Source organism: Betta splendens, chromosome 9, assembly GCF_900634795.4.
Source record: "Betta splendens chromosome 9, fBetSpl5.4, whole genome shotgun sequence".
NCBI classification, from domain to species: Eukaryota; Metazoa; Chordata; class Actinopteri; order Anabantiformes; family Osphronemidae; genus Betta; species Betta splendens.
This window is the reverse complement of record NC_040889.2, coordinates 25,811,639-25,834,849: the sequence shown is the minus strand read 5'-3', so window position 1 is coordinate 25,834,849 and position 23,211 is coordinate 25,811,639. Positions and strand designations below refer to the sequence as shown.

At 47.2% G+C, this 23,211-nt stretch overlaps 1 protein-coding gene across 4 annotated transcripts; it reads left to right on the top strand.

Annotated features, from left to right (window-relative positions):
• The first annotated feature begins 264 nt into the window (after positions 1-264).
• Positions 265-15,174, top strand: hic2 (hypermethylated in cancer 2). 4 transcript variants are annotated; one of them, XM_041072402.2, is made up of 3 exons: positions 5,338-6,212; positions 6,293-6,437; positions 7,568-15,174. In XM_041072402.2, exon 3 carries the CDS (start codon positions 7,630-7,632, stop codon positions 9,388-9,390), a length of 1,761 nt encoding a protein of 586 aa, XP_040928336.1. In that variant the 5' UTR covers positions 5,338-6,212; positions 6,293-6,437; positions 7,568-7,629; the 3' UTR covers positions 9,391-15,174. The 4 variants fall into 4 exon arrangements, with proteins under 4 accessions (XP_029018231.1, XP_029018229.1, XP_040928336.1 ...); XM_029162398.3 differs by lacking the exons at positions 5,338-6,212; positions 6,293-6,437 and adding an exon at positions 265-382; XM_029162396.3 differs by lacking the exons at positions 5,338-6,212; positions 6,293-6,437 and adding an exon at positions 450-605.
• Positions 15,175-23,211: the final 8,037 nt, after the last annotated feature.

Below are 23,211 nucleotides of genomic sequence, written 5' to 3'. Positions count from 1 at the left end.
TTTTTTATTAAATAAATGCATAAACTAATCTGAATATTTTCAATTCATACATGAACTTGGCGAAAAGCCTGCAAAACAATTGTTTTCGTGTGATGCAATCTGAAATTAAACATTTTTTTTTAAATTACCATTACTAGTGCGTTAAATAAACGTAATATTTAGCTTCTCTGTGATTCAGTAGAACATGTTTGGATCTGGTTTGCCAGTTTTTGCTGTTTATCTGGCGAAGCGGGCCTAAACATTGCACAATAATTGGCCGCGTGCGTGTTCTTCCACCTGCATTGAGCCGCGCCGCGCCGTGACTGCGGCTCCAACCGCCGCGTGAACCAAGTCTAAACATATTCCTCCCGCCGCCGCGTCCTCGCTCTCTGCCATCTTGCAGGTAAAGTTGCCAGGGGGGGGGGGGGTCCTGGGCTGAGAAAGTGGCCGAACCCTCCCACAGTGGGATGTTTTCTCTGCCTCGCTCTGGGCTGGTTTCTATTCAAATGTGGGTCAGGGGTGAGGAAGCCTAACGTCACAAGCTTGCAACATGGCGTCCCGAAGGCTGTGAGATGAGCAGGAGGATGGTAAAGAACGCTTGAGAACGATCCTACCGATGTAATAAGGTATTTCTCAGAATTCTCTGTCTTTCGTGTGCGCCGTAAACGCGCAATCGTGCCGCTTTCGCGTCCGTTTTTCCGCCCGTGCGCCGCGCGGACCGTCGGGGCTTTTCGGCGTCGCGCTGGTGTGTGTTTTTTTTTTCCGCGGCGTGCCAACAAAAAGGGGCTCCGCTGGTGCCTGCGCTGGTTCCACCAGCCCGACTGGCAAGCCCACGGAGCCCACGCGATTCGCCCCGCAGTTCACCGCGGCTCGCGCCCGGACGCGCGGATGAAACGGGCCGTGAACGTCGCCGCGTTTATTTTGGTGTCGTGGGCTTATAAGGGACGCCTCGCAGGATGAGTGTACCAAATAATTACTGGGTTGGCAGCGCACGTTAGGCGACGGAAGGGCTCGACGCGGCGCCTCGCGCACGTCCTTTCACACTTTGCCTCTTTTTTTTCTCCTCGGCTCTATAACACAATAGTGTGCGTTTGAGCCGTTTTCGTGTGCGCTAATGCCCGGTGGTTTCGTTTGAACCCGTCGCTGTCATCTGGTTCTAGCAGTGAATGCGTTGCACAAATGGAAACCGCACGGATTCTGTGAAATGTTCGGGTGTTTTTTCCCCGCACAGACGCCGTGTTCATCGCAGGGGTGTTGGTATTGTTTACATGCAGCTTAGGCCGCACTAGGTAGCGCTATTGAAGGAAGTTACTTGCAGACGCATCCATTGCGCTTTTGACGCACCCAATAATAGTTAAAACACGGCGCTGGGATTGTGAAGCGTCCGTCTTCAAAGGCAGATTGGCTACAGGCTCCGTCCATCTCCACGATGAGCTACTGTGTGGGCGTAGCGTTTCATTGTGACCCAAAGTGATGCGCTTTCCAAACCGACAGGTTCCAGTAAAATACTTCTGGTAATGGATCTGAAATCTGAATATTCATTTCAATTGGTTTCTCAGGTGATTTAACGTGGCACGGAGAAACGAGGCCAGGAATGCCAGTAATCTGGCTTCCTGCTTCTGCAATTTAAATTGCATTGGACTAAAATGTTTTCATGAGCTCCTGTAAGAATGTTGTTGGAGGGGAGGGGGGGAATGCAGTTTCTGTGTATTTATAGAGGTGAGGACGTTTTGAGGTGAATGTATGTGATTACACAACCTTTTATTCTCTTTACCCTTTAATTTGCATGCTGTTGAGGAGGTTGCACCCCTTGGAAGTGTAGCTGAGGTGTCTTCTAGCTCAGTCTGACTAACATCTGCCTGAGTAGATTAGGAGAAGAGTTGGGATGAGCTTGAATAGGAGCTGCATCCACATTCATTTTTTTCTTTATAAACCTCATCAGATTAGATTATGTGTGAAGCAAGAGCAGGGCTCCAGGCAGTTCTGCTTCAGGCGTCTGATGGTGACAATGCTGCATCTGTAACAGCAATAGGCCTCGACGCTGGGCAGGACTGACTGTTTAATGATCCTAATATTTTCAGGTGTTAGGTTAATTTAAACCATGTTGCAGAAATTGCACACTCACCTGTGGAACTATGCTTGTGTTAAAACAGCCTTGTTGAGACAATATTAGCCTGAAATGTTGTGTTCAGGGCATGTGTTGACCACAGCGTCTAACAGAAACCAGGGCCAGAGTCTCTCCTTGTTGTTGTAATGTCGGGCCTAACCATGTGCATACTGTACCGGCTGTCAGATAGTCATTGGTAGCGTGTACATCTGGTAATGAGCTTCAAATTGAGTTAATTCAGCCCATTAAATCGTCCACGTCAAGTCAACTGATCAGTGTGACTAGTTTCATTGATCAGTGTGACTACAAAGTGCGGCCTGGAGGGTAAATCGAGGCGCGTGTGTGTGTGTGTGTGTGTGTGTGTGTGTGTGTGTGTGTGTGTGTGTGTGTGTGTGTGTGTGTGTGTGTGTGTGTGTGTGTGTGTGTGTGTGTGTGTGTGTGTGTGTGTGTGTGTGTGTGTGTGTGTGTGTGTGTGTGTGTGCCTCATGATCCGCCGGTTGGTCTTGCCTCACCCTACTTGTCCATTCCCCTTCTCAACGCATACACACAGTGTCCTGTGTACATTGAGATCATAGCTTGCAGCACTGTGTGTGTGTGTGTGGGGGGGGCACAATGCACTAAGAAAGCTACTTAGGCTATATGTACTGCTGACATGTTGGATGAGGACTTAGATTTGCTGGGTGTGTGTATACACGGGTCTGTGGTGCCTGTTGGAGGCCAGTCGGGCTTGTTCAGTGGCTAAAGCACCACAGGGCAGGGTCGTTGTCGTTCTTAAAGAAGAAGAAACAGTCTGTGGAATGCAGAGCTGATAGCCAGAAGGTTACACAGTGTGTAAAGGCTGGAGGAGGAGGGGTGGCAGCTCTGTAAAACCTTGGACCATACAGGATCGGTCCCTACCCAACATGCCCTCTGTCCCGTAGCCAAGCATTAGACCCAGTCATTTGGGCCTGCTGCTTCTTTTTTTACGGGGGTTTTATCTCATCAAGGCTCATTCTCTTAGGACAGAGGGCACTTTATCACACCAGTCATACGGCCACTCCATTGATCGCATCACTTTTAGTGAAGAAACACGGTTGGAGTGGGTGTGGGTGCCGGCGTAGTCAATGAAAGTCTCATTTCTGTCTTGAATTTCTCCAAGGGCCACTTTAGATGCAGCGATTAAGCAACACCAAGCAGAAACACGCTTGGCTTTCTTCTTATTCTAAACCGTGTAGTAGTAGCTCTGCTTTGGTTTGGTCAGCCATTAAAAAGCTAGGTTTGTTTATTACAGGGTGGAGCACAGTCTTATCTTCTCTTATTAGCAATTAGCTCACATTTAGGTAGCTGTTTAACTATAGGGCTACTTGTTAGTGGAGGTCAATTACACAAATAATGAAGTATTTCAGATTCAATAGGTTGGCAGGTATGTTGACTTTTACACAGTAACTTGTGTCTGCAAATAAAAACATGCTCTTGCCAAATAATTAACCAAACGGCTGCGGCCGCTACAAACAGTGATGCTTGACTGAGCGCTGATACTTTAGCACCGTGTTGTCAGTTATCTTTAAACCAAACTGATGTGTCCCCGTCCAGATCCTTCTCCACCCACTGTGAGGGCACTCACTCCTCTGGACCCTGTTAACAAGAAGCCATGTTTGATCGTATGGGTTTGGAGGATTTAAAAACGGCTGAAGAAGTCCCTTTTTTTTCCCTCATTGAGTTTCTGTTTCTATTTGCGTGTGCATTTAAACACTTTTAGCATTAGCTGTGAACGTCTAATGAGTAGTGATCTTAGTTTAATCAAATAGGTTAGAAGTGTGATGTCGCACAGGTGTAAGAGAAGAGCTCATTGTGCTGGGATCCGTCGCTTCATCCATGTAAAGGACCTAAACTGGGGTAATTGGGCCGCCCGAGTCCTGTGGACCTCCGGTACCCGTGCACCAGCAGCGCTGGAGGGGCTCGGCCGTGGTGGCTTGGTGTTTGTATTTCAAACTGGCTTTGTACCATCCCCCTACCCCCTCCCCCACACTCTTTGCCCACCAGCATACTGTGTGAGTGCGTGCATGAGGTTCAGTGCCTCTGTGCGGGCGTGCGCCGTCAAGGCCCTTTAGCCGATGTGTTACGTTCCTTTCTCAGCCGGCGTCTTCGCCTTCACATTTAGTCCTGAAGTACATTTTTATTTTAGAGTCACTCCAGGATAATTTTGCCACGATGCACGACGGTCTGGTTTTCCATCGGATGACTTTAAACTGAAATAGGGTGTGTGTTGTTTTTGCGCCGTAGGACTTTGCGTCACCTCTGCCCCGGCCTCTGACTCTCTACCCCTCTGCTCAGGAGATTAGTGCCACAGCCCACTGCTGTCCCACTCACCTTCCCTGCGTGAGCACGGACTGCTCAATGTTTAATCCATAACCTCCATGGAGAATGAGGCAGCAGTAAATAAAGTTAAACCAGCTCACCCAGCTCTGGTGCAACCTGTTTTTGAGTAGACGAGCGTTAAGTGACGGCTCGGAGCCGCTTTGATGCTCTCTGGTTTTGTCTCAAATCAACACATGGGCATTGCATCCTGATCTCTCCTGTCAAGTCTCTGTAAACACATCTGTCTACTTATCTCCTCGTCAGCAGACTTGTGTAACAAGTCAAGGTTGAGACTAAGCCCCTCCTGTTATAGTTTAGTAAAACCGAGTAATTATGCTTCTGCCTGTGCCTGATGGGCAGCATCTAGAGCTGGACTGCAGTTCCAGCTGAGAGCCAGCTGTGGTTGGTGAGCGTTCTTTTCTACCCCGTCACAGGCATTTATCTTCCTTTTAGCTTACCTACCCTGCCAGCATTTTTCAGCGGGCTGTAGAAAGCCTGCTTGCCAACAGCACAACATTCTTTATTCTAGCTCACCAGCAGGATTGCCTCCCCGATCGTTCATCAGTCCTTTATTTCCCACCACAACTGTGCTGCAGTGATGCTTTAGCTGCAAAGATATGGCAACGGCATGTTTCTGCATTGAACATGATCCATGGCAGCTCCATCCTCCACAGATGGAGCTGCCATGATGGCGCAAGCCTCTCTGTTCCCCGTGTTATTAAGCTTGTTTCCTGGGCAGCACCATTTGAGGGGAGCTGGGCCTACATGTGTCCCACCCTAGCTGCATATAGATCAGCCGTAATCCATTAGCAGCTCCCTGGAATCCAGCCGGCACGGCACAGCACTGGAGGGGCCAGAGGGAGAGGGTAGCCTTCTGGGCGATGGGGGGAGGAGAGGGAGGGAGCGAGCGAGGGATGAGAAGAGAAGGAGGGTGGGGGAGGGCTCCTTTTTTCTCCTCCTGGTTTCTCTACTCAGAGCCCAGCCCCCTTTTATGTCGCTCTGCCGGAAAAGCCTCTTGAATAACCCCATAAAGCCTGCAGAGGTGTGTGCGTATGCTAAGAGAGACCTGACTGATATATGGCTTCCTGGCTGGCATCATAGCAGAGCCCCTTCTTTCTCTAGTAGAACCCCGTATTCATTACTGGGTACAGGGTTGAGTGCTGTAAATCTGTCGCACATCATTCCATCGGCTGCTGATCTAGGATGCATATTCCTGAATAGCTCATTGTTATTCACTTTTGGCTACAAAAATTGTTCCGTGGATGTGTCTTAATTCCCGGTGAGATAAAGAGAGGAGCAGAGGAAATGTGGGGGAGGGGGCCGAGACCACTGGTAGAAGTGTCATAGCAGAGGAGGCAAGCCCAGACCTGGACCTGAGAGTGATGATTAGTCCGGCTGATTGTATCAGCTGCCCTGACTGTTCCAACAGAGCTTTGATATCTGTGAGCCATTTGAATGAATTTCATCATTGAGCAATGTTCATACCCGCCATTGATTAACACTGAGTCCTGTGTCGTTCTCACCACTAGAACAGGTTTTATAGTCACTTTCCTTCCCGGCAGTCATTGTGTTAGTTGTATTTTTGTGCAGCACTTGATCTGTAAAAACAAAACGACACAAGTCTCATGAGTCTTGAGCAGAACACACGGTGTAGATCTTGGAGTCTTGAGCTCCAGTGCTCAGAAGCCACAACGTCAAAAGACCCAGACTCCTTTATCTTTAGCCTGGAGGGAGAAACCAGCAGAAAGCTTAACCAGACGACCTTTCGGGGACCTTCTGGTGACACAAGGTTGCAGTAGATCTCTAATGTATGCAGGTGCCTGACACGCAGCTCCCTAAAAGTAATCACAAGAATTCTGAATGTGATAGGGAGCCAGTGTAAAGAGATCGGCATTGGCGTTACACGAGACCTCCTTTTGAAGACCTGGTCGAAAGCCAAGCAGCAGCTTTTTGGGATCTCTCTCGTAAATGATTCAGGCGTCTTCTGCTAAGTTAAAAGCAAAATAACCACTATGTAAGTCACTGGTCATCTGAAACTCCACCCAAGGCTCTGTATAATAAGGCTAACCAATATTTATCATAGAAATGTTTAACTTGCATTAAACCAGTCACAAATTGTGAAAAAGCAGATGTAACCATCTGTGAGCCTGCAGAGCTGCTCTGCGTATTAGGGGACATGAATTTCAGTAAATCTCTAGATTGGCACTGCCTTGAAATGGAGCATTTTCATGTTTATTTACGGATTGAGTTGACTTTTCTCTGCATTAATGTATAATCTGTTCCAAATCAGTACCCGCTCTGATCAGGGACATTTAAGATGTGTCCTTTTTTTCCCAGCATGCCTGAGGCTTTGAGGACATGGCTAACGCTTTCAACTGAACTCAACTCAAATTATATAACAAAATGTGTGTTTTCTATACTAAGACTTTCTAAGACTTTACTCAATGTAGTCAAGTACCAGATATGTGGCATATGATAGGTGGTCAGTTTGGGACTTGAGGTGAATGAAAGTCAACTGTTCTATAAATGAGGGCCTGCATGGAGGATCAGGTGGTGCCGTCCTTGTCTCTGAGCCACACCCACCCCCCTCTTCTGCTCTGTCCCGTGTAGCTTTACCTGTTTAGGTGTCACCTAATCCACCCCCCCAGGCCCTCTATGCCATCGACCTCCACCCCCACACAATGGGCTTGGGTTGACATTACTGCGACCTTATGGATACTAGAGTGAGCCGAGTTTCCAAAGAGGGCACCCTACTGAAACTAGAGTTACACTGTGGTGACGGGGGGGGGCGCTGAGAGGTGCCACCTTTAGAGTAGTTACTTTACATTTCTTGTTCTCCGCCCATTTGGCTTTTGTACCAGAACATTGGCAATGTGTACAATCAGAACCTGATCCATGTAGGTTTAAAAGGGAAGATGAGAGGGAGGAAAGGGTTCCAGTTTCTGAGCTGCCATGTGACTGTGTGGCACGCTGTTCTAAAACCTTAAACAGGTGAACCCAGTGGGCCATAAAGACAGAGACAGATATACTTGTTACATGTCTTTTGTCAAAAACAAATTTTTATATTGAATTTATTGTGAATATTTGTCATAGTATAATTGCAGACTTACTAAAATGCTAAAATGTTTTTTTTTCCCCTTTCAGCTTAAGGTGGCGCTCGTGTAGGAAGAGAGAGAGAGACAGAAGGAAAGAAAGGAAAGGTGGAAATGGAACTGCCAAATCATGCCAAACAACTGCTGCTGCAACTCAACCAGCAGAGAGCCAAGGGCTTCCTGTGTGATGTCATCATCGTGGTGGAGAATGCACTCTTCCGTGCCCACAAGAACATTTTGGCCGCAAGCAGCATCTACTTCAAATCGTTGGTCCTCCACGATAACCTCATTAACCTCGATACGGAGATGGTCAACCCCTCTGTGTTCAGACAAGTTCTGGACTTCATCTACACTGGAAAGCTCCTGTCCTCATCGGAGCAGAGCAGTGAGCAGAACTTCAGTGCCCTCTTAACCGCAGCCAGCTACCTCCAGCTCCATGACCTCGCTGCTCTGTGCAGAAAGAAACTAAAGCGCGGTAGTGGGAAGCCCATGCCAGGTAAACCCTCCACTACAGCCCCCCTCAGCCGCTTACGCCTCAATAGCCAGCGCCTTTCCTCTTCTACACCTGTCGGATCCAACAACCACTATCCTCCAACCCCGTCTGATGCCGACCAGCCACAGCCAGATGAAGGTCTTCGGGACAAACTCTCAGATGATGAGATGTTTGTAGGCAGCTCCGGGAAGAATGGAAACGGGGCAAATGGCGCCAGCACCAATGGTAACATCAGTAGTGGAGGAAGTGCCGGAGAACCGGACCTTGGACTGGACCTGTCAAAGAAGAGCCCTCCCTCTGCAGGCACAGCCACTGATGCCCTCAGCCCACAAAGCAACTCCCAAGGATCTCCTCAATCTGCCTCAGTATCCACAACCAACAGTGCCTCACTGGATGACTCTACTACTACCCTACCAGGTGTAGACACCTGTGGCTCAGAGACCATAGAGCTCAACTGTTCCTCTAAAACCACAGAGGAAAACCAAAACCAGCCAGACGGTCCCCCGCCGCAGAAGAAGTCCCGGCAGGGTGCACGCAAGAACGAGTGGCCTAAGAGAGAGGCATCAGGCTTGAAGTCTGAAGAGCACGACAGGCCCCTGGTTAATGGGGTGATTGTAGGTCCTAAAGATGGACGCCCCGCTGGGGCTGGAGGGGGCACTGGCAGCGGCTTCACTTCTGACCAGTCCTACCAATGTAAAGACGAGGAGGAAGCGGGAGAGAACGGCCAGGACCACAGTGACGAGAGCGGTCAAAGTGATGGCGAGAGTGCGGGCGGAGGCACGGGAGGGGGACACCAAGGCGCCAACTACGTGTACAGGCAGGAGGGCTTCGAGCCAGCGTTCGGCGACAACCTCTATGTGTGCATTCCTTGTGGTAAGGGCTTCCCCAGTTCAGAGCAGCTAAACGCTCACGTGGAGAAGCACACCGAGGACGAGCTCTACATCAAAGAGGAGGGAGGCACCTTTGTGAAAGAGGAAGACGAGGAGGAAGCCGAGGACCTTTCTGCTCCCGTCGGTCCCTCCAGCTTTGGCCCCGAAACACGCCCGTTCAAGTGTACAGTCTGCAGTAAGAGCTACAAAGACCCGGCAACCCTGAGACAGCATGAAAAAAGCCACTGGCTCACCAGGCCCTTCCCCTGCAACATCTGTGGTAAAATGTTCACCCAGAGGGGCACCATGACACGCCACATGCGAAGCCACCTCGGCCTTAAGCCGTTCGCATGCGAAGAGTGCGGCATGCGCTTCACGCGTCAGTACCGTCTGACGGAGCACATGCGTGTCCACTCCGGGGAGAAGCCCTATGAATGCCAGCTATGTGGGGGGAAGTTTACTCAGCAGCGCAACCTCATCAGTCACCTGAGAATGCACACCTCACCCTCTTAGACATGCATCAAGCCAAAGAACTCTGGGATTTAAATTTAAAACAAAAAAAAAGAAATTTCTCTACATTTTTTCCATCTCAAAAGCAAAGAAATGCACACGTACACATTCACATGCAGACACATGGTAATTCCAGTTCACGATGCCCTGGCTAAGTGAATGATGTAGCTGTTAGCCACAGTGGGCTCTTGGCGGCGGTGGGATCTTCTTGATGCAAGGATCGCGTCATCGTTGATATCGGGTGACGTGTGCTCACCTCTCAGGAGTTCTCGAGGGACAATTGACTCCTGTCTCTCTCCAAAGTCACAAAGCCATGGTGGAGTGGCACACGACTTCTCGTCTGCGTTGCAAGTCGGTGAAATGTGAATGTGGGTCTTGAACGTCAAACCCCCTCACCTCATACCCCTCTGCACCCTTCCTCTCATTTTGAGCTTTGAGTCGTGTTGAGATTGTCCCTCAACTTAACTCACGAGTTCTATCTGTACTCCATTGCTATTTTGACCAAAAACCCATGTAAACAATACTGGCAATAATTCAGCAAAAAGATTTATTTTTACCCTGACAGCTTTATATCCATTGTTATGTTGGTGATGGGGAGCTGTCTGTAGGATGAGAGGTAACTGGGTTTGGGACCATCTCCCTGCTTTAACAGAAAACCCTGGAAAGAAGCTTCAGGGTGGGATGACGTTAGACTAAGTTTTAGTTTTTACATACAGCAAACACTCATAGTCCTCTGGGTGGCTAGTAACAGTTATATATATATATATATATATATATATATATATATATATATATATATATATATATATATATATATATATATATATATATATAAAAAGGATTTTGATTCGTTTCGGTTTTTGCCTGCTAGTGCTCCAGGGATGAGTCCTGGTTGGAAAGATGAACACTTCGAGGTACTCATTTTAAAGGACTCGTAACGTTTTCGGTGAATGTTTAAACTGGAAGGTCTGGGGATTTTTCTCGTGGAGGGGAGGGATGTGGGCTGGGGAGGGGTTCAATGGGGCTACGGAGAGGGTGTTTTAGCCTGAACACTTTGTTCAGTGGGTACATTTATTTTTTTGTCTGTATAGCTTTCCTCCCCTCAGAAAGAAAAGAGTCTATTTATAGGCTTTTGTGACCTCGCTACCTCTGATTACTCTTACAAACTCTATGTTGATTAGTTAAAGTTCCTATGTAATTAATTGTAAAAAGTGTGTAGATTATGGTCTATCTTTTCACCTGATGCTTTAACCTGCCCATCTCTCAACACAGGTTTTTAATGCTCATAGATTTTTTACATTTAATATTGTTTTTAGCTGTTGTTTACCTGTCAAATATAGCTTTTGGGAGCCCGCTCAGTGTGGCCCCACCTCAAAACGTACTGTAGCTTCCTGCCTGGAGCAAGTAGTGGTTAGTTAGTTTAGATGTATAGTGTTCCAAAGATCTTATGAATGTTGAGGAGAACAGAGCTAACTAACAAACATTGCTAGACAAGTTCATAACCAAAGTTTTAAAGAGATGTACTTAAGATATATAGCATACTAAATTATTTCAATATTGATTTCTTTTTGGTGTATAAAACAAATTAAGAATTATATTCTAAGTCCACATAAAGAAATCAATTCCCTTTGACAGAGTTTTGGCCGATGACTCTTGAGACAGACAAAGGTTCTTGTGGCTCGCAAGGAAACTTGTGCTGATTGGTGGGCCGGTCTGATGAAAACTTCACCTCCTAACAAAACCTGGTGAAGTTTTAAAAACATGTTTCTGAACATGTTTTTTCCCCTCTTTCTTTTAGTTTGTATCCAGAGTCGTATCACTTTATATTCCCTGACTTTAAAAACAGGACTTGGTGACATTGTATGTCTTCTGTTCAGACCAAAAAAAAAAATGACGGAAAAAGGAAAAAAAAGACTATAATCAGAATTTTAATGTGAAGTTACAGTTGCTTGTTAGGTTTTTTTGGGGGGGTTGTGAGCCAGACTTGTGAAAACTTGTAATAAGAAGGGAGAATCCGGTGCACTGGACAGTTAAACAGCACATTTGTCTGTATTTCATTACACATCACCATGATTTTAAGTTATTTTATACCTTTTTTAAGGTTTTACCTCATAAGCAACCGTATGTTGGGAATGACCCCTCTGATGTCTATAGGTTTCACTGAAACCTGTCCAGTGTATCAAGTCTTAACAGTTTGAACCTTCACTACAAGTTTTTGGGATAGGCATTCCTCTATTATGTTGGTTTAACTGTCTTCTTGACCATTTTATTCCTCTTTTGTCCTCATATTATGGTCTGTGAAATGTTTTTATAGGGATACAGCTACACAACCATCACTACTGTTTTAAGGTACTAGCGACCTGGACTTGTTGCTTGTTTATGTTGTTGTCTTGCTGGTAAGCAGTTGCTGTTTAGTGATTGCATGGTACATTATGAGTTCTTCAACACTCCCCAAGCCCCCGCCACCGTAAACATGTTATTGATCGCCTGATTCATTGTTGCTTGTGACCTCTTCCAGCTTAAGAGGGAGTCCACAATGCATTGCCTTCAAACCTTCTCATACTTGTCAGCACTTACTGCAGTACAGCGTAATGTCTGTCGTGCAAAAAGTGTTTTTGTACAACTCGATCTCGAGCCATCTCTGCAGAAGACTTCGCAGCTGCATTTGAATGCTTGCTTGTTTGACATAAAGAAAAAACTATGAACTCCAAACTGTGACCATACTACTACTACTACTACTACTACTACTATTACTACTACTATTACTACTAGTACTACTACTACTACTACTATTCAAATACTTCAGGGATTGCTCTGCATCTGTGAATGCAGACTCTCAGCTACATTTGTAAGACATAGTATTGTATCGATCGTTTGTTCTGTATTTTAATCATGGGAAAAGCAAAACACTAGTTTCATATTGATGACAAACAGGGGGGTACTTTTTCAACTAACACAAAGAGCCTTGACAAAGGCGAGGCAGCTCGAAGCAAGTCTACACTTTAGCTAGTAACAGTATGTTCAGAAATAGTTGCAAAGTTGTACAAAGAAACTAAGAAGAAGAAAAAAAAAGCTCATACCCAAATCCACAAACTATTTTTTAAACCAAAGCACATTTGAATGATTATGGAACCTTGTGTGGCTCTAAAAAGAAACGTATGTATTTATCTCATTGTTTACATAAACTTTTACAGTTTTACAGACCTCAGTCGAGGCTCGGCCAGCCAGCGAGGCGCTTGTGTTGTGTGTGTGTGCGTGCGTGTGTGTGTGGTTTTTTTTCACAAAGGTTGCTGCCAAAACAAAAGCATAGCGTCAAACACGAGACGGACTGCTGCATATTGAATGAAGGGGAGGAGGCTGAGGGCCGCCGCCGCCCCCTGCCCCTCTGCCAGCTGGCTTCGGGGTGACCCTGCGCCCCAATCCTCTTGCCCTCTGGCCTGTCTTCAGATGGGGCAGCAGCGATGGGGGTGCGCAGCCAGTCCTTGACATATTAATCAAAAGGCATTGTTAGCCAGGGTCTTTAGCTCAGTCTTGTGTGTCTGTTTACCCACACGCACTTGAGGTCCACCTCTGCTGCTTGGGTCTCTTTAACACGTAGGAGTGGGCGGGTGATGCTTGAATGCGTTGGCTTGTTTCCGTAACGTGGTACATCCTGTATGCTGGCTGTTCCTCAAACCATATCTGGAGAATGTAGCTTTGATATCTTTTTTTTTCCACTGCATGTAAACGGGCAAAACTTGTAGTCTTAACTGTGAATGTTGTTGTTTTTTCTTGTGGTGTGTGTTGGATATTTCTTTTTAAGCTGCCTGTGTTCTGAGGGGGACAGCAGCACAAACCTCTGGCTGGCCGGGCCTCCTACAAAGTTGGTGCAAACACTTATTGACAGTGTTCTCTCTTTCATTTTCCTTTTTTTTTTATCAAATGTCTATTGTCAGTGATGAATGTATTTATTTCCGGTCCTGCCCTCACCCCTGCAAAGAATTATCTCAGTGTGTGAGACTGAGGTGGAGGCAGGACCCCCTTTTTTTTAAGTTTTGTTTTAAGGATTTCAAGCTGAGAATCAAAAATGATACACAAAACATAGCCATTAACCACAATCTGTGAAGTAACCTTTGTGGGAGAACTGATTTTATTTTTCCCCAAGTAAAATAAAATGGTCTATGGCGTTTTTAATATCTTCTTTCTCAGTTAGACCTGACAGTCTGTAGGGTTTTATTTCATGTTTCACTATGGGTGTGTTGTTTCTTTTCTTATGCCCATATGTTCTTGAGATCTCACTGAATGACTGCACAGTAGGGGAGTTGAACTTTGACCCCCGCGTGTCTGCGGACACGGGCAGGACGCTGACCTGTCTGTGCAGAATGGAGGCTACTGTAACTGCTCAACCTTGCTCTTCCTGGGTGTTGCCAAGTGCTGGAAAAAAAGTCACCGATCCCCTGACTGTTGTTACGTCATTTTAAAACACCCAACACTTCCTCATCTTCTGCGTTGCATTTGTTTCCAGTGTCTGTTAGTTCAGAGGAACTTAGAAACTGTGGGTAAGATAGCTTTACTAAGTGCACTTTCTATGTTTTTCAAAGCTTCTGAGAAGACTCGGACGCTGTCGCATCACTTCTCATTTAACCGGTTTGCCCTTCGTCGTCCTTTTTTTACCTCATAGCTGTGGTCGTGCGTTTGTCAAAAAGAACCTGTCATCGTATCATTATGCAGTGTTACAAAAGCTTTAAATCTCACCCGTGAGACTGTGCTTGGGTCTCTGCGTTTCGATTCTTGCGACTGTTGCGAATTTTGTCTCCAGGCGTTCTTCTAGTAGAGGGGCTGGTCTGTCTGGTTATTTATGGAGATGCTCCTTTTTACCTCGACAGACTAAACCAAAGCCAGTTTTGAAATGGACTCCGTGCCATTAAAACCTACCTAAGCTTTATCGTCCCTTGCTTTAGCTCCAAGACTCCCAATAATATCTGTTACTGTCTAGACAGCTGCCTCCTCCACGCTGTGGTTTATTTACTGTACCTACAGCGTCTTTGTGCAGTAGTGACTAAAACAGCAAACACCAAATTACCTCAACGTTCAGTGTTTACAGACTTGTGCTATCTCGCCATTCTATCGTCTCACCATTTATACTCTTGCCGTCCATGTGTAACCAAAATATCCTTTTTTTTTTAATGGTGTTTGTTGCAGCATCTTTTTTATACATTACTGTTAATTAGGGTTATTCATTGATAGAGGCACAGTTTCACCTCGATGTGCACTACATGAGCTGCTAATAAATATTACTTGAAGAGGTGATTTATGGAGCTGCCCATGACGTGGGGGTATCAAGCTTCCTTTCTTGTCCCATCTTCCTTCAGGAACAGCCCCTCAATAATATATCGGCATTCGTGGGCTGAGAGGCTCTGGAATGGACATGTAGGGTCTTTGCTGGTGAATAATTAAAGGCAAACCCTCCCCGTTTGACGCGCTTGACGTGCGCACGGTGTTCACGCTCACGTCCGCGGGCTTCTAGGCTTTAAACGCGATCTCACCCACACACCGGTACTCCAGCACCGCCGCCCCTCTCTCTCTGCGGCTTTTGGCAGCACCCAGGCTGGGCTCGTTTTCTCTCCACTCCTCAGAGAGCTCGTATTCAGGTCAGAGCCACCGATGGGGCTCGCAAACTCAAAGTGTCATAAAAGTGTAATACAGCTGACCTCAGCACTCACAACCTTGCAGTCTTAATGTACAGCAGTGAGGAAAAAGAAACTGTTATTTTATGATCTTTTCATTAAAAGCTTGATTTAAAACCAACCGCCTGACGTGTTTGTTGTTCCTCCCGTGACTAGAACTCCAGTTGTTTGCGTAAGTGATGTCAAATGGCATAAAACCTGCCGTTGGCACCCTGTTTAGTTTGCCTTTGACTTCTGTATGTGCATTCTAACATGCCTAAGTGACACAGGACTCATTTGCAGTTCATTCCTGTAAAGCGAAACCCCGCTGCCAGTAAGGAGCAGGATTATCAGCTTGTTGTCGAGGCTGACACATGGGCAATTAGTACATGCAGGCATCCAACTGATTTGTACGTGGGATTTACCATATTTTACTGCAAACACCACAGAGCTCTTTGCCTCCCCAACCCAAGTCCACGGACTGGGAGGCTTGTAGCAGCCAACATTCTGGTAACGACAGCACAAGCTAAAAATAGTCCTCTGTAAATAAAGCGGCTCATCATTTTGGGAAATGTGCCGATTTGAGTTCCAGCAACTCAACCTCAAGAGTCACCTGACGACCCGCCCGCCATAGAGTGAGATGAGTGATGGGGTCGTTGGAGCTCTCGCATGCAAAGCGATGTGTAAAACTGAAACCGAAAGGCTGAAATATTCCTTCACGATCTGCTGATCACTTTAAAGGTATTGTTGGACGCTCCTGCGGCCTCCGCCCCCTGCGGCGAGGGCAGACCCGCCCCGGCGTGGTGAACACTGGGCCTTTTGCAGCCCGTCCGCGGCCCCTTCCCCCACGCTCTTTGTCGCGCTGCCTCTAATGCCCTGGCAGGAATGCCCCTGTAGGCTGCTGACCTGCTCCCCACTTGAAGCCCACACCCACTTGCCTGGATCACGCGTGTTTATGCCCACGCCCTCCTCAGGTATGCGGATAAGCTCCTCCAGCGTCTGTCTGTTAACGCCGGCCTCCGCTGTCTCTTCATGATGTGCTGCTTTGCCGCCTTTCACTTTTACCGTGTGTCTCTCTGCTGTATTTGCCCTCATCCCGGTTCAGGTTAGAGCGTGAGGAGCTGGCACGTCTATTGCTGTCCGGTGCCATTAGAAATGCACTGTGCCCCCAGAGGTGTCGCATGCTAAATGACCCTGAATGGGGGTCACTGGGAAACAATGGGCCTGGTGTCGATAGCCCTCCCCCCGTTCGAGCCCCATCTCTTTCCTAACATCAGCGTCAGGCAAAGACAAAGAGGGGGTCGGCTGCCTGGCTGGGTGGGTGGGTGGGCGGGTACAGCGTGGACGTTACCCACAGCAGGGACTTGGAGCGGCCGCTTGCCAGGGGCTCGTTCTATCTGGTGTTGGGAGCAAATCCTAAAAGTGAGCCAACGTCTCCCAGCGCCTCCCGTCCTCAGTGGGTCTGGGAGCATGAGTGGAATTTACCAGGGTCGGCCCAGGTGGGTCCAGGCTTGCCTCCGCTCGTCTGGGACGGCCCTATAATCTGAGGAATGTGGACGGGAGATGCTTGGCCTGCCCGTGGTGGGCGAGCGAGGGAGATGGCCGGTGTCTGTTAGAAGTGGTACACGCGCAGCCCACGGCTGCCTTATCTCCAGCGCCAGACGACCTTCTTGTCTCCAGGCTGATTAGGCAGAAAGACGCTAATCTCGTCTCGGCCACTGGCTGCATTTCAGCTTCCCTGTGAGGAGAAGTTTGGCAATACTGGTCATTCACGGTCACCACACCTCATGTTAGCATGTGAAACAAAGGTCAGGCACTGAGGCACAACTCATTGTTTTAATGCTGAACATGTGTGACATAGTTCAAACTATGATATCTACATTAATATAAGTTAAATTCAACAAAGCTTGAATAAACCAAGTGTCAATTTTCTTATTTCTTTTTCAAATCAGAAGAAGAAAACGTATTCAATTCATAGCTATTGTGAGATTGGGCTGACAAACCAGGCCTCCTGGTCAGACTGTGCCTCATGCACAAGTAAAATGTTTGCATTCTGATCATGTCTTTATATAACTTTAATGTTTCGATGCACATCAATTATTAAAAACGTGTTGAATGGATTGCTCCCAGCCTCAGGTTGTCTGTACAGTCATTATAAAATGATGCTCCTGGTGAAGCTGGAGAAGAATCGGCGGCAATATTGATCCGCTATAATACAAAGCTCTGTCCTGTTCATGGCAGGTTCCAACACTTGGGCTGCTCCTTATAGTTGCACCTTTTCACCCCCCGCCTCCATCTAGTTAACCGTAACCCTCCTCCTCCTCTTCTTTCCTCAGGGAAGAGTGCGCTGAGTCCAGGTCCCACTGGGAAGATGTATATCTTGGCAGGAAAGTGCAACGCTGCAGGCGATGTATACATCTCCACCCATGTGGGACCTCATTGATTATTGCAGCGCCTGTGCACTGTTATATATATATGACAACACACTGCTTTAGCCGCTACCTCATTATTTCATTGGGCAAAAATGTTTCCCGCACAGTACCTGTCTGTGCGAGGATCCACTCCCTCATCAATAACCCATCGGTATTGATGGTACCTGAGTACTCTCTCAGCATCAATACCTGATCTTAAATTCAATGGGAATGTTTGTGCAGCACGGGGAGGACCTCCAAGGTCTGTGTTGCAGGTTTGACATGAAGACAAGGCCAAAACTGGCACAAATTGGGCCGGATGACGTGTTACACAAACCACAAGTGGAAATCCTGTCCTTGAAAATCCAGTAGGCTGCAACTGGACTCCTTATTCCAAACAAAAGTAAAACCAGTACATCTGTATCTGCCTGCCTTTTCACTGTCCCTCCCTCTCTCTCTGAACCCTCCTTTTTATCTTTATTTCATGAGCCCTTTGCTTGAATTAAACCTGGACTGCTGAGTCACCAAACGCCGGGCGCTGAAAGGCAGAGAAAGAGAGCGGAGCGCGGAGGGAGATGAAGGAGAAAGGGCCCGGCAGGTGGTGGGCACCGCCGCAGCTTCGGCCCGCGGACTCCTTTCAGCTGGCACACAACTGCTCGGCTGCCACAGAGGCCCTGCTTTCCATCAGAATATTCCCCCTCTCTTCCCCCTCTTTAAACGATAAACGGGGAGAACAGGCTTGGGCCGGAATAATAGGATCCTTTCTCTCTGCCTCTGCCATGTGTGAGGACAGGGACAATGGCCGGGACCGGGAGGGGAAATGATTCAAAGTGAGATTTTCACCTGCTCCCTTCAACCCCGGCCCTGCTCCTTTTCAAAGCATGCTAATGCCAGTTCATTTACAGAGTACTACTGTAAGCTGCAGCGCACAAAAAATGCACCGAGCCCTTTTTCTCTTTGTGACGGACAGTTTAGATTATTGTGCTCCAAGACATCCATTTTGGCAATCATAGTCATTATCGTCATTATCCCACTTTAAGGCCTAAATAAGAATTAGAGCCCGGCTGGACCGCTTTGTGGTCCAGTCTGTGGTTTTGTGTGTCCACTCAGAGCAGCGTGAGTGTTTTTTGAGTTGGTCAGCGTCTTAACACAAAGAATAAAACAGGTTTATTAGGCATATGTGTCCATCAAACCTCAGCAATATCTGAAAAAGCTATTGAAAATACATGTGCATTTGATTTTATGAGTTTTGAAATTGCTTTGTTTCCATATTCGAATTCAACATGTAATGAAAAGAAAACCTGTGATTAAAATAATTGATCATGAAAACAGTTTTTGATTGCCTGTGTATTTCATTGAACGTCTCAGGTATGAGGTCATCCGTTGTTTGCAACCATTCTTCATTCATTCCATAATGAGACTTAATACCGGGCAATCAAGCCATAAAGAGAGGGAGAACATCAGGAGAGACGCATCCTCACAGTCGTGGCTTATGGCTGAACTCATTTGTTGTGTAATCGCCTCTTTGTACTAATTTGTTTGTGTATGTGTGTATTAATTTAGATTCTAATTCAGTTTGCTGGCAAGGGAATTAAAACTGGGTAAAACTCATTTATCATTTACTATGATAAACTGACTATGAGTCTTAATAATCTCACACGTGTGGAAAACAGAGCGACTCACGTTTTATCACTGGACTGTGACACGTTTTTTATTGTGTCAAAGCTTCATAAAACGAGGAACCGACTCTAAAGCTTGCCTGCGTCAGGAGCATATAAGAAATGGTGTAAGCCTTCAATATTAACACACTCATCAACAACTGTAACTCGTCTTGTGGGACACATTTAAATGGACCCTGAGGAAAAAGCATCACAATATATGGACAACACATTATTACACAGTTGTAATGAATAGATTATGTTTTTATAGAAGTTGTAATAGCGAGAAAATGCTATCACTTATTAAACTCATTGGACCGAGTAGATATTTATAACGGACTCTTAAAGAAATCAGCTGTGGCTTCATGCAGCATGTCAAATTCAACTTCACCAAACTGCTCCTCTCCTCCTCTCCTATACTTCTTTCCTTCTCTCCTCCCTTTCTCCTCTCCTCTTCTCTCCTCTTCTTTCCTCTCCTCCCCTCCTCCTCTCTTTTCCTTTCCTCTTTTCTCCTCCCCTCCTCCTCTCTTTTTCTCTCCTGTCCTCCTCTCCTCTCCTCCGTCTTATTACATTAAGTTAGTGAGAACACCTCCTCCTTTCCTGAACCATTTCACTTTACGCCTCAGCTCCTGCTGTAATTGGATAGAATTTGATTCGCTTCCCTTTCCCTTTCTCTCTTTCTTCTGTCCTTTGCCGTTATTTGTCTCTGCTCTTGTTTCCCTGTGATGTCATATTTTCCATTTTTTAACCCTCGCGCTCCCTCTCTCCTTCTCCCCTTTTCTCCTCCGCTCTCTTTGGCGTCGCTACTTTGTGTTCAGCGACAGAGGGAGAGCCGGCACAGAGACAAAGGGGGAATAAAATAAATGTAAGAGCTGTGTTACGGGGCAGGTGGACGACTCTCTCGTGGCACAGAGCTCCACCTTTTGCCCTGAAGCCATCGGAGTGCATTGTGTGTATTGAAGGAGGTCAGCCTCACCCCAGGGAGGGACAGTGATTAGGCTATTTGCTCAGGCCCTCCCAACAACATGTAATATTCATGCAATGTAAATAGCCATGTCCCAAGCTAAACAAGTTGTTTTGTGATAGATAATAATCATGTATCTGCTGCATATCTATCTACCAGAGAGGCGGCTTTTGAGCCAGTTAGTCTATTTCTCTGGTCTTTAAGCTTTCTTTGCCCTTTTGCTTTACTGCTTTAAAACCTTTACACCCTCACCCATTTTGCCAGCGTCACCCTCTTTAGGTCGTTGCCTAAATTCTATGAATATCAGATGGACCTTAGGAGCCGTTGCATAAATGGGCCAGCCGCCGTGGCTGAGCGGGGTCATTTCTAGGTTTCGGGCACCTGGAGTGAGTCTAATAACCTGAGAGCTGTGTCTGACCCCGTGTTGAAGACATCATTACTATGCTAATGCTTACGCAGCAGTTGTGGAGGCATTGTGCGGTAGCAGCCTCCTCCAGCAGGCCCGTGTGCACCGGGGTGGGGGTGAACCGCTGTAGGTAGTAGGTGGACGCGTGTCTGCGTGCGTGTGCGTCGGCAGTTTTTGCCCGTGGAATCAGATACTTCCGCGTGTGATGCCTTCCAGCAGATAATGGAGCCCACAGTGGAGTGGCAGCCCCTCGTTGGAGCCCATAGATTCATCAGCCTTTTTTTTTTTTTTTGCTCCATCCCTCCCCCTCAGAGCCTCCTGGCTTGGGGTGATTGGCTGGGAGCGGGAGAGGATGTTATGGTGTATGAATAATTGAGGATTGGACGAGAAAGCGAGACATGTAAACTGACCTTTAGTTGTCCTAACCCGGAGCTGGCTCTGCTCAGGAATCTGTATCCGGCTGCTGTCAGAATGTACCGGGCACACACCCAGAGTGGCTGAAGATAGATGGGGATGGGATTGAGTCCTTGTGCAGTGGGTGGGCATGAAGGGAAGCCCGCACCTTCATTCAAGCAAGGGTCAGTTTGAGGTTGTATTGCACTTACCCTCCCAGTCCCATGTGACCGCCGCATTCTGCAGCTGTACATGCTTGTGTGTGTGTGTGTGTGTGTGAGTCAGTGAATGAGTCTTATCCCCTTCTGGTTTCTTTTAAGGATCCCACAGAGCCACAAAGGAAGAGGAGGTTGTTGCCATGCAGGTTTGACCCTATTCAGCTCCTGAGAGATGTGGAGTGGCTCTGCTGAGGCCCGGCGCCGTCACTCGGCCTGTGTGAGGCTGATGGGCACTGGAGACCATTAAAGGCAAGTAAACACACAACACACACTGCCGCTGTACCTTGTGAGGTTGCCATGGTTTCTGGGGAATGTCGCTGGGCAAGTTGAAGCACATCTCTGGTAATTCCACACTGCCTGGCAGCAGTGTGTGTGTGTGTGTGTGTGTGTGTGTGTGTGTGTGTGTGTGTGTGTGTGTGTGTGTGTGTGTGTGTGTGTGCGTGTGCGTGGCAGCGGGGCAAATATGCTGTGGTTTGCAACCTGTGAGTGTCTCCAGATTCCATGTAAGCGTAAGACGAGCAGCTTTATCTGTTTCGGGTGAATATGTGCCTGTGCAGCAATATCATTTTCCCCCAGATGAGCACAAACAAAGTGCGGCTGATCTATATCCATAAAAGAATTAGCGCGGCGAGTCACGCGCTGGCTGCGTGTAATCGATCGGCGCTAACGTTTCAGGCTTTGCTTGGTGCGACTCGCCCAGAAGCTCTAGCGCTACAGGTATGTGTGTAAGTCACGCGTCCACCGTGTTAATGGTTATTGATCGCCAGCGGAGTGGCAGATCCAGGTTAAGATCGGCATCTCGGCGCGGAGGCTCTGATGACGAAACCCGCCCTCCGTGCGTGTTTGCACGTTGCCGCCGTGCATCCCTGCGGGCGTTTTCCTCTGGGTAACTCAGACTCACACGCAGGCTGGATCAGCTGATCCTGCTCAGGCCCGGCCTCAGGCCTGCAGCCTGTCTGTGGGCGTGAGGCGCTGCCTGTCTCTGTGTGACACTGTGTCCAGGTCTGACCCGCGTCCAGAAGCTCACTGAACTAATGGATGGAGAGATGCAAACTGGGGCTGTGTCATTTCTTTATGTTGTCATTGATGAGTTGTTCTCCCAATGACGCTCAGACAAAGGCCACACCTTAAAGCCATGAAGCCTTTCTCTGCCACCATTTATTTAAAGCCTCCTACAGTTTTACTCAAATGTGTTTAATCAGACATTTATTATTACAAAGATCATGTTTGGTTCTGTGTTATATGAAACCATAATGCTAATTTCAACAGTCTGGTAACAGATGAGCCTCCACCATCCCCCACTTATTTTATGAATTTCCTCGACCAATTGAGCTCTGATACATGAGAGCAGCAGTAAATGGTTTAATAACAAGCTGATGAAATTATTCCCGATCATCATTTATGGACATTAACTCCCAGAGTGCCTCAATGTGACGCTGCACATGCATTCATTTGCTCCACAAATAGACGTGTGCAGGTTGAGCATTTCCAGGGGTCATCACGATCATCTTACCTCGGTTCGCTTTCATTTAGCAGCAAATACAGGAACACAGGGTCTGCAGAGCGATCGGGTTTATTATCATCAGTGTTTCACTGAACGCGGTCGTCATCTTCTCGCCAAACGCTGCTTCCAGCAAACATCTACTATAAGTCATCAACTGCATCTGTGGGTTATTGGATATAAAGCAGCGAAACACCGGAATAGTCCTTTAAGTCGTCCCTGATCACTTCATACAAGCTCATAGTCGCTCTTCAAACGCAGCACCAGAAATATGAAGTTGTGTTCAAGCCTCAGTCGTGCACACGTTCGCATAAAAAGTGTGTCCCGCAGCTGAGGCGTGAACTCTTGACTTGGACTGTTAAACCAATAAATGGCGACTTCATTACGGCCTCACCCCCAGCGATTGGACATTCCAAGCCTGGCAATAAGTCGACTGGCAATAAAACCACAAGCTTCCTCAGGGGGACGGATGAACACGCACACACACTGTATAAATGCACACGCACAAAAATTGATTCAATAATCTCCACTTTGGGTCCCACACACACACACACACACACACACACACACACACACACACACACACGCGCACGCACACACACGCACACACACGCACACACACACACAC